This window comes from Poecilia formosa, unplaced genomic scaffold, assembly GCF_000485575.1.
Source record: "Poecilia formosa unplaced genomic scaffold, Poecilia_formosa-5.1.2 Scaffold471, whole genome shotgun sequence".
Lineage (NCBI taxonomy): Eukaryota > Metazoa > Chordata > Actinopteri > Cyprinodontiformes > Poeciliidae > Poecilia > Poecilia formosa.
This window is the reverse complement of record NW_006800410.1, coordinates 338,497-350,870: the sequence shown is the minus strand read 5'-3', so window position 1 is coordinate 350,870 and position 12,374 is coordinate 338,497. Positions and strand designations below refer to the sequence as shown.

Here is a 12,374-nt window from a genome sequence, read left to right as displayed (position 1 = left end):
TCTCACCCAAAAACCACAGGAGATTGGCACTAACCCCCGATTACAGACGATAGACGGAGAACCAACTTGATCAGAATGAAAACAATCTGTGCAAAATGAGGCTGGAAGACAAAGAAACTGTTACTTCCAGGGCAAAAAGGGTCATTTTGTGCATCTTCTTCTGCTCAAGTTAAAAGGAACACATGTCTGATGTTGTCAAGTCGTCTTATTATTAACATGTCACAGATGTTTAATTAGGTTCGGCGACAGAGAAACGCGCTGCCTTCTGGGTTTTATTAAAGAGAAAGGAAGCTGGCTGAGTGTGTGACAGCTCCGTCACTCAGCGTGGGCGTCTTCTGGTTTATCTGTGTGTGTGTGTGTGTGTGTGTGTGTGTGTGTGTGTGTGTGTGTGTGTTTCCAATGGCTAAGCAAAAAGAAGTTGAGGTGCAAGCTGTCAGTTTGTCAACGTGGGAGTCTGACAACCAGGAAAGCCACAGGAAGTGAGGGAGGAAGTGACTTGTCCCTGACTCACCCCCTCCTCTCCTCCGCCCACGCATCCCTCGCCCCGCCGCATCAGGAGTGTGTGTACTAACAGTTTTCATGAAGCTGGAACCTGCGGCTCCGTCTTTTGGCTCACCTGCTCTGATAACCCGGCCGGTGACTCGTGAGTCGCTGGTTCAATGCCTGACGGTTGATTTTGAGGAGCAAAAGTGTCTTAATCATTAACTTCCTGTTTGATGGCGTCAAGGAAGTGGGCTGGTTTCAGAAGCTGAGGGGATGTAAAGAAGCTGCGGGTTTCTTGATGCAATAACCAGAAAACATCAGATGAAATGAAGACAGCAGTTTAGTTCAAATAAAAGTTACTTTGTGAAGAACTAAAGTTATCTGTCAGCAGAAAAGCAGCATTTTATCAATCAAATTTTATTTGTACAGCACATTTCAGCAGCAAGGCATTTCAAAGAGCTTTACATCATAAACATAAAAACATAAAGTCATGCAGCAGAGAATCAACGATCAAAACTTTACATGAAACCATTTTAATGATTTTAACTTATAAATGTTTGAACAAATGACATCAAATCCATCATCAATGGCTCCAGATGATTTACAGCAGATATCATCGGTGTAGATGGGAAACATCAGCTGTAACCCTGGAGAAGTCCTAAACATTTACGGCACGGCGGAGGAGGAGTGATGATCTGGGCTGTAAAACCTGGGAAGGTTGCAGTAGCCGTGTTTCCATCAGAACATTTTATGGCCATTTTGAGGGATCATATCAGAAAAGGTAGATGGAAAATCCAAAACAACTTCCTGAATTTAATAAAAAAAAGTTTTGATGCTCGATGAGGTGATTCTGTTTTTTCTGAAAAATCGAGATATTTGGCCTGAATTCCCATATCAGCCATTCCTGGTTCAAACGTTTAAAGGTGAATTGTTCTTTCCAGGACTGGAGTCGTTAGCCGTGTTTCCATCAACGTTTCTTACGCTCATTTTGAAGTTTCGCATTAGAAACGGTAAATTTGAAATAACCTCCTCAGTTTGGAAAAAACGTTTTTACACCCACATGAGGCAGATTTTGGTTTTTGGAAACTTGCTGAATAAGTTGTGACGTAGCGAACGTTAACCTCACACCACTGATCAGCCGTTTCCACTGATGTATTGGTTCGAATGGATTTTCTTTCTCTTCACCAAAACCAGCTGGCCTGACAGAAAAACCCGGTAAAAAGCAACACGTTCCTGAAAACCTCTGGTTTTTCTGAGACCGTCGTTCCAGGCTAGTTGGCATCCTCTCCTTCTGTCTTCTGTCTGAAAGCTGACACTTGGCCTAGTCAAACTCCAGACCTTAAATTGATTGATTGAAAAAGATTGATCTTTAAAGAGCCGTGCAAAAACTAACGTGTGCAAACCTCAATGCGATGAAGCAACAGCGACGCAGTGATTGGCTGATGAAGTCCAGGACAATCCGCCGCTTCTCGTCGCTTCCACTTGGAAACTTCTGGAAAATCCAGTTTGGAGTCATAAATGACAGGATTTTCTTCCTGCCACTAATGAAAACTGAGCTTCTTTCTGGGGCTCATCATTCTTGTCCTGTTTTCATGAGTGCTGCGTTTGATTAGAACCAGTTCTTGGTGTTAAAATGAAAGAAAACACCAGATGCTGCATTTCTGAACCTCAGCTACGGTCGGCTAACCCGGCTTCCTCATTTTATGCAATTCCTCAGAAAGGTAGCTTGGTATGCAAAGCCTCTGGTCTGCTGCTGTTGTAATGAAACCACAGACAAAGTGAAGCTTCACCCGTTTTAACCAACTCGTGTTTCACCTTTAGAAAGTTTCCTGGGAACCTGACGGTGCGATGTGTGCAGAACGCGACCCGGTTCTGGTGTAGAGAGATTGGATTATAATCCAACTGAACCATCAGAGGTGTCAGATGTACTCACCTGCTCTACTTCAGTACAGATACCTGTACTCAAAAATACTACAGTAAAAGTAAAAGTTCAGGTCGGCTGCTTTACTAAAGTAAAAGTAAAAAAGTAAGTTTTGTAATTTTCACACTGAGGAATACAAAAGTACTTTTTAAAGTCTAAAATACTTTAAAAGTTTCACACTAAATGCATCATTTCTTTCTTTTGCCGACAACATGCTCTGTGTTTGCATAGAAATAATAATCCTGATCTCGTTTTCCTTCAAACCAAATCTGAGTCCGGATCAAAACGTTCAACATGGAAGCTTTTTAAAGCGTCTCTGAATCTGTTCCTGTTCGTCTCAGGTTAAAGTTTCTCCTTCTCTGCTTTGGTTGCATCCGACTGAATGGTGAATTACAGACACTCTAACTCACTTCTTGTGAGGGTGGTGGATTTTTTCCATCATTATTCTTGTCATCATGAAAGTAACGAGTCAGAAGTGAAAATGTAAGGAGTAAAAAGTACAGAAATTTCTCGTGCAGAGAGTAAAACTTTGTCAGAAAGATAAATGCTCGAGTGAAGTACAGATACCTGAAAAATCTACAAAGTACTTTTACTTTTTTACTTCATAACTCTGCTAAAAAAGAAAAACCCTCCGTGTTATGAATTTGGGGTGTGAGCTGCATCAGAGACGCTCTGATGGTCTGGATGTCCTGCAGGGCTACAGAGGGGCTCCCAGGGCCTTCATCGCCACCCAGGGCCCGATGCTGCACACTGTGGGAGACTTCTGGGACATGGTGTGGCAGGAGCGGAGCAGCATCATCGTCATGGTGACCAAGCTGAAGGAGAACAACGAGGTGGGCGGTTTGTTTCTCTCTGTGGAATCGTCACCAGATCGCCCGCGGTGTTCAGCGTCTGACGTGTGTTTGCTCAGAAATGCGAGCCTTACTGGCCGCAGCCGAGGGACGGGACGAAGGTGAAGGAGGAGGACGAGGAGCGGCAGGACGAGGGACAGACGAGCCGCTTCGGCAGATTCCTGCTGAGAGTTAAAGACAGCCAGGAAAAAAACGGCTTCATCATCACGGATCTGCAGATCCAGGTGGGTCCAATCTGGGAAAACACATTAAATACTGTCAAGTAGTTCTGTTATGTACATATCTGTCCATTTACTGAATAAAAATATACATTTTCCTCACTGTCTGAGGCTAAATCAAACCAAACTTTTCTAAATTACCCAAAAAGTTCATTTTAAAGGACACTTATCGCTGAAACTGACCAAATGTATGTACACTTCTGAATTCTGAAAAATATTGTCGCTCAGTTTTCTAACAATCAGCAAATAGAAAAAAAAATGATTCTAGCTAAGATAAAACAAGAAAAGTTTGGTCCGATTTAACTTCAGTCAGTGAGGAAAAAATATCAGGTTTCACCTGTGGAGATGATTCACATCCGTCTGAGACGCATTTCAGATCCTGTTCATGTTTTTAGCTTCATCAGGCTGAAAACATTTAATGCCTCAGCTGATCTGAACCCTGGATGGTCAGGATGTCTGAACTCCAGCTTTAAAACAAACTGCAGCTGAAATAAAAACAGAAACAAAGTTCAGATGAACTCAGTGTTTCTGGAGCTCCATCATGGTCGGTGGTTATTAAAGTTTTTATTTTTGATCACATTTTTTATGCTCTTGTAAAACTTTCAGTGAATTCTGTCTTTCTAGTTCTGGTGTTTGTTAATGTCAAATGTATTTATTTATAGCACTTTTTAAAACGGGTTTAAAACTGCTGCACAAAAACAATAACATTATAAAATAAGTTAATGAAAAGAGAAAGAGAAAAATTCTAATACAAAAGAATAATAGTAATAACAATAAATAAAAGTAAAACATCACAACAGAAAAGTTACAGAATCAGGCCTCGATTAAAAGCCAACGAATAAGTTACGTTTAAAGGATCCATTTAAATGGGCTGTTTCCTCTAGGAGCCTCTAGATGTCGCTGTTTTCCCCTGTCAGATCTCCGGTTTCATGTTTTAGTTCCTGATCCTCAGTTTTGGATCAGTTTTCACAGGCCTCAGTTTCTATCACTAAAACCTTTTAGTAAATAAATAAACATGTCCTACTTTTCCTCTTGACAGCTTTCAAAGACTGTTGATGCTCCAGAAGCTCCATGTTTATTCTGTTTGCTTGTGGGATGTTCTGGAGAAGCTTCATCATCTCTGTCACCTTCACCTTCGTTTTCAGCTGAACTCTGAGCGCCGTCCGGTCAGACACTACTGGTTCAGCTCCTGGCCCGACCACCACATCCCAGAATGCATTGTTTCTCTGCTGAAGCTGGTGGAGGAGGTGGAGACACAGAGGAAGTCCCTGCAGCCAATCACAGACGCCGTTCCGGGTAACCGACCAATCATTGTCCACTGCAGGTTGGTGTTTATGAAAAAAACAGCTTAAACCTCCAGGTTCCTGCAACACAAACACATTTTAGCTTCTGTTCACCAGTAATTTAAGGAACGTTTTAAAGTGCTGAAGAACAAACTCACCGTTGAAAAGACATTAACAACCAGCTGCAGACATTGATCCCAACCAGAAAGACCTTTTCACCTCGCTTTGCAGCGGTTCCCTTCCAGATCTGCATCGATTCTAAATCACACAGGATCCAAAACTTTAGTTTTACTGGTCAGGCTGTTAGTTTTAGTCTTTCCAGTCCACAGGAGGGGGGAAGGTGGAACAGCCTGACCATGCAGGACAGCAGAAAACTGGACTTTGTCTTCTTCACATTTTCTCCTGACGTTAGTTGATTTTTGGCAGCAGCAGGTTTAAGAAGAACCGCTTTAAATGGGGCCATAATGAACCAAGTTAATCTCTTCATTTATAAAACAGCATCATAAAGCTTATTCACAGCAAATATTTATCCCATCCTCTAAACACGACGATCAACCGCTACCAGATCAGACTAAATACTGAAACCAATCTGAGGTTCCTCAAGAACACAACAGTCGAGATGGAACAAACCTGGATCTTCTTTAACCAGCAGAAAAAACAGTGAAATCTGAACCTTATGTCAGATAAACTGTGTTTTCAGCAGAGCAGCGAAACCAGCCTGAAGTGTGTCAGACCAGCGCGGCGAATGCGTTCAACCCGGCTTCCTGTCGGAGCGCCGCGGCCGTGTACCGCAGGCTGGAGGCAGATAAACTGCTACGGTGTGAAAATGACCCATAAAGGTGGCATTTCTGCCCAACCTAACCTTAAAACTTCATTCACACCAACCCTCAAAGGCTAACTCTAAAAAACTAGGTCTACCACATTGAGACCTGGCTTCAGCAGTGGCGCCCCCAAGAGGTGGCCAAGGGAGCTGCGGCTCCCTCTGGGAGGTTTCTGACACCTCTGGCTCCTCCAGCGAACACCAGAACCTCATTTCATAAATACACACAAATTCAACAATCTACAGGCATCTTCTTCAATCAAGACATGGAACTGGTCCCAATGAGGCGTTTCGGTCTTTAGAGGTAAAAACACCACAGATTGACCTAAAAGGGCAATTTGCAAAAGTACAGCAATAATATGTTTTCCTGTCTTCACAAAGACTTTACATTGACTTCCATTTACCTTCCATTAATTTCTACAGCCTAACACCTTACCCTGCACTAACCACAACATGCTTAACCCAAAACTTCACTTCCTCTTTGGGGCCCCATAAGGAGCAGTGGGTCCTCACAACGTAGTATTTATGGGAAAACGGGCCTTACCGCATGAGAAATGCTAAAATCGCAGTTTCAGCTACAGTCGTTCCCACTCATTCAGACATTAGAGGAATCCTGAAATCAAGGGATGAACCGGTTTCAAACTGGATCTTAAACTCTTTGTGACAGTTTGATCCGGTGAACCCAGGACAGGTTGACAGACAGGAAAGAGGATTTTGGCTCCAGCCTTTTTCCTGGAAGCTCCTTGTAGCTCCTTGCAGTGAAACTCTAAAGCCTGCTCTGGCGTTGTGTCCCCAGCGCAGGCATCGGGCGGACGGGTTGCTTCATAGCCAGCAGCATCTGCTGCCAGCAGCTCAGAGAAACCGGACATGTGGACATTCTGGAGACGGTTTGTCAGCTCCGACTCGACAGGTGAGGTCGTCTGAAGGTGATTTCGTTTGGATGTTCGTACACGTCGCTGCTGGAGAACATTGTTCAAATGTATTTCCTGTCTTTATGCTGTAGTTCTCTCTGACCCGTTTGGGTGACTTGCAGTGTCCCGTTCTCTGTTTCTCCACCTGCTGCTGGAGAACTGACCACAGGCTCTCAGTGGGGTCCGGATCATGAGAAGTCCAAAAGCAATTCGCCAACCTGTAGCTTCATGAAATCAGAAGGAAAAATCAGGAGATCGTCACTAAACTGATGATCTTTGGAGAAGTTTCTCTTGGAGGATCTTCTCTTTATCTTGGAAAGCACACATGATTGGATCAGGATGCTTCGGGGATCACACAGGTCCTCACAGCTTTCCTTCCAGATGCTCCAGCCAATCAGGAAATGGTTCCATCTGAGAAACTAGCAGAAAGCTGATGCCCATCCCTGAACTTCCTGTATCGCTTCAGATGTTCTTGGACAGAATCAGTGGCAGCAATACTTCTGCTAATTAATATTGGAGCTAAATTTTAATTTACCGTGTTAGCATGTTCGCTAACCGTGAGAGCATTTAGTGCTAGCATTAGCATTTACCTTCTTCTGAATTAATTTTTCTAATTTTTCATTTCAAATAGCAACTGACAACAAATTTGTTTAAAACTGCTTTATTTGTTTGATCATTTCTGCTTTTGTATTCGATTGATTTTATTATTTTACTGTTGTATCTTTTAATTGAGTTAATGTATTTTGTGTGGTGTCAAGAAAGGTACCTGTAATTAAAATGTATTATTATTATAATTATTATTTATTAATCTTTCAGTTGAATATATTTTGGCATCTGTGTTGAAGTTTTTGTTATCAACTGTTAAGAATTATGAAAGTAGACAGACGTTGATACTCATGCTCTTATTTTGAAGTGGATGAAGGATGTTTGCGCAGCAGTTACAGTCTGTAACATTACAGTAAACATTTAAAATCTGCTTTCTGACTGAAAAACATAGTAAACATAGTTAGCAAAACTCAACAACTGTAAGACTGAACCATGAGGGAAAGTTCTGTTCAGCAGAATTACTTCCTGAAGCACAACGACACAGGAAGGTGATTAATGACACACTGGATCCTGGTGAGGACGATATGTGGGTGGATTAGCGCTTTAGCATTAGCTTCCACTAAATGCTATGTTGGTATAGCAATTTACATTAGTAGAATCATTGTTTATTATTCATATTTTAGGGCAGCTAGTTTTAGCTAGCGGACCCCACCAAAGAGCAGAATCAGATCCTTTCCTTCCCTTCTTTATCAGAAATCTTCTCCACACTTTGCAGATCTACACATACCACCTGCAGCCAGAGTCAGCTAAGCTCTGCGCTGGTGGCTTCTTTACTCTGCCAGGCTCTCCTTATCAGGGACCGGTTCTGGTGCTTGATGGACCGTCTTGGACACTGAAGTTCTTTTGCATAAAATAAAAAAAAACTGTGTTGTCCCAACTTTAAACGCCAGAACCTTCGTGTAAAGGTTCTCCTCCTCTGTCCTGTGCAGGGGTGGGATGATCCAGACCACCGAGCAGTACCAGTTCCTGTACTCTACGCTGGCCCAGTACAGCCGCCAGCTGCAGCAGAACCAGGTACAGAACCTCACACAGCCGAGCCTACAGCCTTTTTTAGAGGAGTCAGTCAGATCCGCCTGCTGCCAAGTTCAACAAAGTCAGGAGGAACGACTTTCTGCCAGTTTAACCGTGTTTTCTCCCCATCAGGACCAGAACCAGACCAACACAGACTCACAGAACCAGCAGACCCCTGAGGACCAGGCCAGCGTTCGGCTGCAGAACCTTCGACTGCAAAACTGAGAAAAACCAGAACCCACAGAACCAGCAACGTCCTCAAAGAAATCTGAGGAAAGCAGCACAGCAGAGGAGAACCAGGAGAACCGGAAGAACCAGGAGAACCAGGAGAACTGGGATAACTGGGAGAACCAGGAGAACCAGGAGAACCAGGAGAACCGGGAGAACCGGAAGAACCGGGAGAACCGGGAGAACCGAAGGGCCTCAGCAGCAGCAGCAGACAGGACTGAAAGAAAATCAGATCCATCTGGTTCTGCTGTTCTGGTTCTGAACAGCAGAACCAGAACTGGATCTTCTGTTTGGTTCTGAAAATATGGAGAACCCATAGAACCAAAATTTTCATCCTGGACTGAAAAGAGAAATAAAGAATTAGATTATTAAAATGAAATAAATGTATTGTTTACATGTTTGTTTCTCAGAGATGAGCGGAGCTGAACCCGACCATCAGGTTCTGTTCAGTCAACGACTAAATCGACTAAATCATAAAGTTAGTTTAAAAATAGGAACTTTTGATTTGAACTGGAAGCTTTAATGAAACAAAGTCTGAAAACTTGCTTCAGATTATATTCTGGTTATTTTGCTTTAGTACTCTGTGGGTTGTTTTTTTTATCAGAAATGTATAAATTTAGGTTTGTTTTAAATTAAAAATATTTGTGCTTCTTGATGTTTCTGAACAAAAAGCATTTTGTTGGCGGATAAGCAGGATAAGTTGTTCCTCCTACAGCAGCTGAGACCTGAATACCGGAGAGGTGCAGTACCTCTAATGAACACTAGATGTCAACAGCAAAACATCCTATGTGACAAGATTCCTAAACAGGAAGCTGATAGGTTGCAGTTATCATCACAGTTTAAGCAGAAACCAGCAGGGACTGCTTATTGCAGTATTTGGGAAGCTGTTAAATACATGTCAATAATATATTTGTCTGGTTTTTGTTACATGGGACCCATCAACTGGGTACTCCAGCTTCCTCCCACTGTCCAGAAACATGACTGTTCAGTCAAACTCAAGGCCTGGGGGCCAAATCCGGCCCCCGTAGCCATTTTATGTGGCCCTTTGGTGCCAACCGTCAAGATAACACTGTGCTTAAGTATTATTTAATTAATCAAATCAAAGCAGTTTTTATTTTCTGTCTGATTTCATCAATCAGTCCCTCCAGTTTCTTGCAAATTATCGTGGAAAATCACGCAAAAATCAACAAATCCCTGCACTTTTTTGTACTATTGCATAACTGTGAGTTTACTGTAGATTTTTCCACAAAAATGGTCAAAAACATTTGGGTTCAAGAGATGCTAACAGCTGTCTCAACCTTAATTGATGTCAGATCATTGTCCACTATTTATACCGTCATACATAAGTACAAATATCGTAAATATTTTTAAATTAGCACCACAAACAGTTTTAAAAAATCACAAAAACAATCTCGTAATCCTGGAGGGACGTAAAAGATGTTCAATATTATTAAATTTTAAGAATTCATTAATATCTTAACGGGTTTTATCGATACATTCTGGCACAACCGGCCCTGTTCTTGATTTGGCCCAAAACAAAAATGAGTTTGACACCGCTGCTCTAAATTATCCTTCGTGTCTCTGTGGCAACTTGTCCAAGGTGTACCCCGCAGGAACAGACAATGGATGGCTGATTTTATGACACAACAAACTAAAGAAGTCCAAACCCTATCTCACTATTTTAAAATGCGAAACATATCCTATTTAATGATATTCTAATGGGGAACAATGGGAACTAAAACTACAACTTTTGTGTTAAGATGTACCCAGACTATAAATAGAAAAAATTGAATGATCGTCAGAATCATGCAGTGAACCAACAGAGGTCAGTGTTTTAGAACTCGTTACATGTTTTCTGTTTCTGCCTCGTCTTTGTTCTGCTCTCCTCTGCCTCCTCTAACAACCCCACCCAAACCGGAAATAGTGCCGAAGTTTTATTTACCCGTTCATTTGAAATCACCAAAAAGGCAAAACAGTTAGTATTATGTTGAATAATCGGCACATTATGATTACATGAATTGATTTAATAACTAAGGACATTATGTTTGAATATAAAAATTGTATTTTATTGTAAGTTTTGACACAATTGATTTTCTTTGTGTTTTATTCTGAAGGGCTCCGCCGGATGTGTTCGTGTGCGTTGGTTCCTCCTTGTCGGCACTAGCAGGAAAAGGCGCAGCTAGTAAACAGCAGAGAAAAGCCACTCGGTGGGTTTTAAAGCAGTAAAACACCGAGCTACCGGAGCTCCAGAGTTAATGTGAGGCTGCTTGGCTCTGTGGCTCTCCCTGTTACCGTCAGCGGGTGTCTCAGCGGCTGTCAGCGGCAGAGAAAGCGGAGCGTCGGGCCGGGCAGCCAGTTAGCAGCTAACCGAGCAGCTGTAGCGGACGGAGCGCAGAGATGATCGCGCTGATCAACAAACTCCTGGACTGGTTCAAGGCTCTGTTCTGGAAGGAGGAGATGGAGCTGACCCTGGTGGGGTTGCAGTACTCCGGGAAGACCACCTTTGTGAATGTAATAGCGGTGAGTGTTGCTGGATGTGGCGGCGTCCATTGTTGTCCTGCAGCGGTGAGGTCAGCTGGAGGCAGGTGGGGTGGAGTCCAGCAGGTCGGGGGGGTTCCTCCACCTCCAGGTGGATCTGTGTGGATTCATCCCGTCTGATTCCGCTGAAGGGAAAGAGGAATGATGTTACAGAAGCATCTGGGAACATCTGGAGGCCGCCAGTCTGCTGCTGGATCAAACAGATCAGGATTTATGTCCAATGAAAAAGCAGAAAAACTTTAAATGTCGCAAAAATCCTACATTTACAGCCATGTGTATAGTATTTACTCCCCTTTCAGACTCATTCTGTTTTGGGTCATGAAATATGTGGTGATAAAATTTGTTCCACCATGAAATAACTGTGATTAGTTGATCTTTTTGCTATAATTTTACAATTCATAATCAGGTCAGATGAAACTATTTATCTAGAACCGGTCTGACAGCAGGAAGTAGGCAGAAACAGACCTGTGCAATAAGCAATAAATCAATTAACCGCATGATAAATTAAAAGAAGCTCATTAATTGATCATTTTTGTAAGAACACATTCTCAAAGATCAGTAAACTTTAGTTTCTAATGAACATTTAACACTGAAAATAAAAGTTATTATAAACATCCAAAATAAATAAACAAAACAAATATAGTGAATTATGAAGTCCTGAAAAAAAAGGTCTAGCAGACTGAAGGCTTTTAGCATGTAGTTTGTGGTAAAAGACAAAAACAATAAATCATGCAAACTGTTTTAATTTATCAGGCAATTAGTTGATTTATTGCTTATTGTGACAGTCCCATAACCATATTAACAGAACATTTAGTGGAAGGAAAAACACAAACCAGAGCTTCATAGAGAAGTATCCAGAGTCAGAGCAGCCTTACCTGAACGTCAGTCTCAGGTAATGGTGCACCAATTTATCGGCCAGCCAATCAATCGGCTCAGATTTCCTTGGTGTAGTGAGATCGGTTATCGGCCGATGTGTCCATATTGAAGCCGATCTTATCCTCTGATCTGACCTGCGTCAGCAAAGGTCCAAACTCAGCCAGTGGGGGTAACAATAGTCACCTGACTGCTGCCGACTCGGAGACCTTTTCTATATTTAGCAACATTTCAGTCAAAAAACATCAATCAGCAGGTCAGACTTTTAAAGATCGGCCAGAAAACTGGATCTGTTCACTGCTAGTGTCAGCTGTTTGACCTGAAAACATGACTGTGTGTGTGTGTGTGTGTGTGTGTGTGTGTGTGTGTGTGTGTGTGTGTGTTTCAGTCGGGTCAGTTCAGCGAAGACATGATTCCTACGGTGGGCTTCAACATGAGGAAGATCACCAAGGGCAACGTCACCATCAAGGTTGATAGTTTGATTCCCTGCATCACTCTGTCCTGTCCTGCTCTGTCCTGTCCCCTGCTCTGTCCTGTCCTGCTCTGTCCTGTCCCCTGCTCTGTCCTGCTCTGTCCTGTCCTGCTCTGTCCTGTCCTGCTCTGTCTCTCCAGCTGTGGGACATCGGCGGCC

General features: G+C 42.6%; 2 protein-coding genes and 1 long non-coding RNA gene across 6 annotated transcripts in view; 2 read left to right on the top strand and 1 right to left on the bottom strand.

Moving 5' to 3' along the window:
• Window positions 1-8,728, top strand: part of LOC103156236 (tyrosine-protein phosphatase non-receptor type 7) — a 25,655-nt gene extending 16,927 nt beyond the window's left edge. For all 4 annotated transcript variants that reach the window (XM_016664153.1, XM_007578221.2, XM_016664152.1 and 1 more), the window contains 6 exons: window positions 3,100-3,237; window positions 3,315-3,479; window positions 4,619-4,797; window positions 6,373-6,486; window positions 8,023-8,107; window positions 8,237-8,728. In XM_016664153.1, coding sequence (XP_016519639.1) covers window positions 3,100-3,237; window positions 3,315-3,479; window positions 4,619-4,797; window positions 6,373-6,486; window positions 8,023-8,107; window positions 8,237-8,329 — 774 coding nt within the window. In that variant the 3' untranslated portion in view covers window positions 8,330-8,728. The remainder of the gene's footprint in view (window positions 1-3,099; window positions 3,238-3,314; window positions 3,480-4,618; window positions 4,798-6,372; window positions 6,487-8,022; window positions 8,108-8,236) is intronic.
• Window positions 7,763-12,374, bottom strand: part of LOC107833858 (uncharacterized) — a 12,660-nt gene continuing 8,048 nt past the window's right edge. The window contains exons 2-3 of the long non-coding RNA XR_001659635.1: window positions 9,283-9,291; window positions 7,763-7,774 (exon numbers count right to left, since the gene is read on the bottom strand). This is a non-coding gene — a long non-coding RNA (uncharacterized LOC107833858). The remainder of the gene's footprint in view (window positions 7,775-9,282; window positions 9,292-12,374) is intronic.
• The window catches only part of LOC103156234 (ADP-ribosylation factor-like protein 8A), a 9,305-nt gene continuing 7,409 nt past the window's right edge, over window positions 10,479-12,374 (top strand). The window contains exons 1-2 of the mRNA XM_007578218.2: window positions 10,479-10,852; window positions 12,132-12,212. Coding sequence (XP_007578280.1) covers window positions 10,730-10,852; window positions 12,132-12,212 — 204 coding nt within the window. The 5' untranslated portion in view covers window positions 10,479-10,729. The remainder of the gene's footprint in view (window positions 10,853-12,131; window positions 12,213-12,374) is intronic.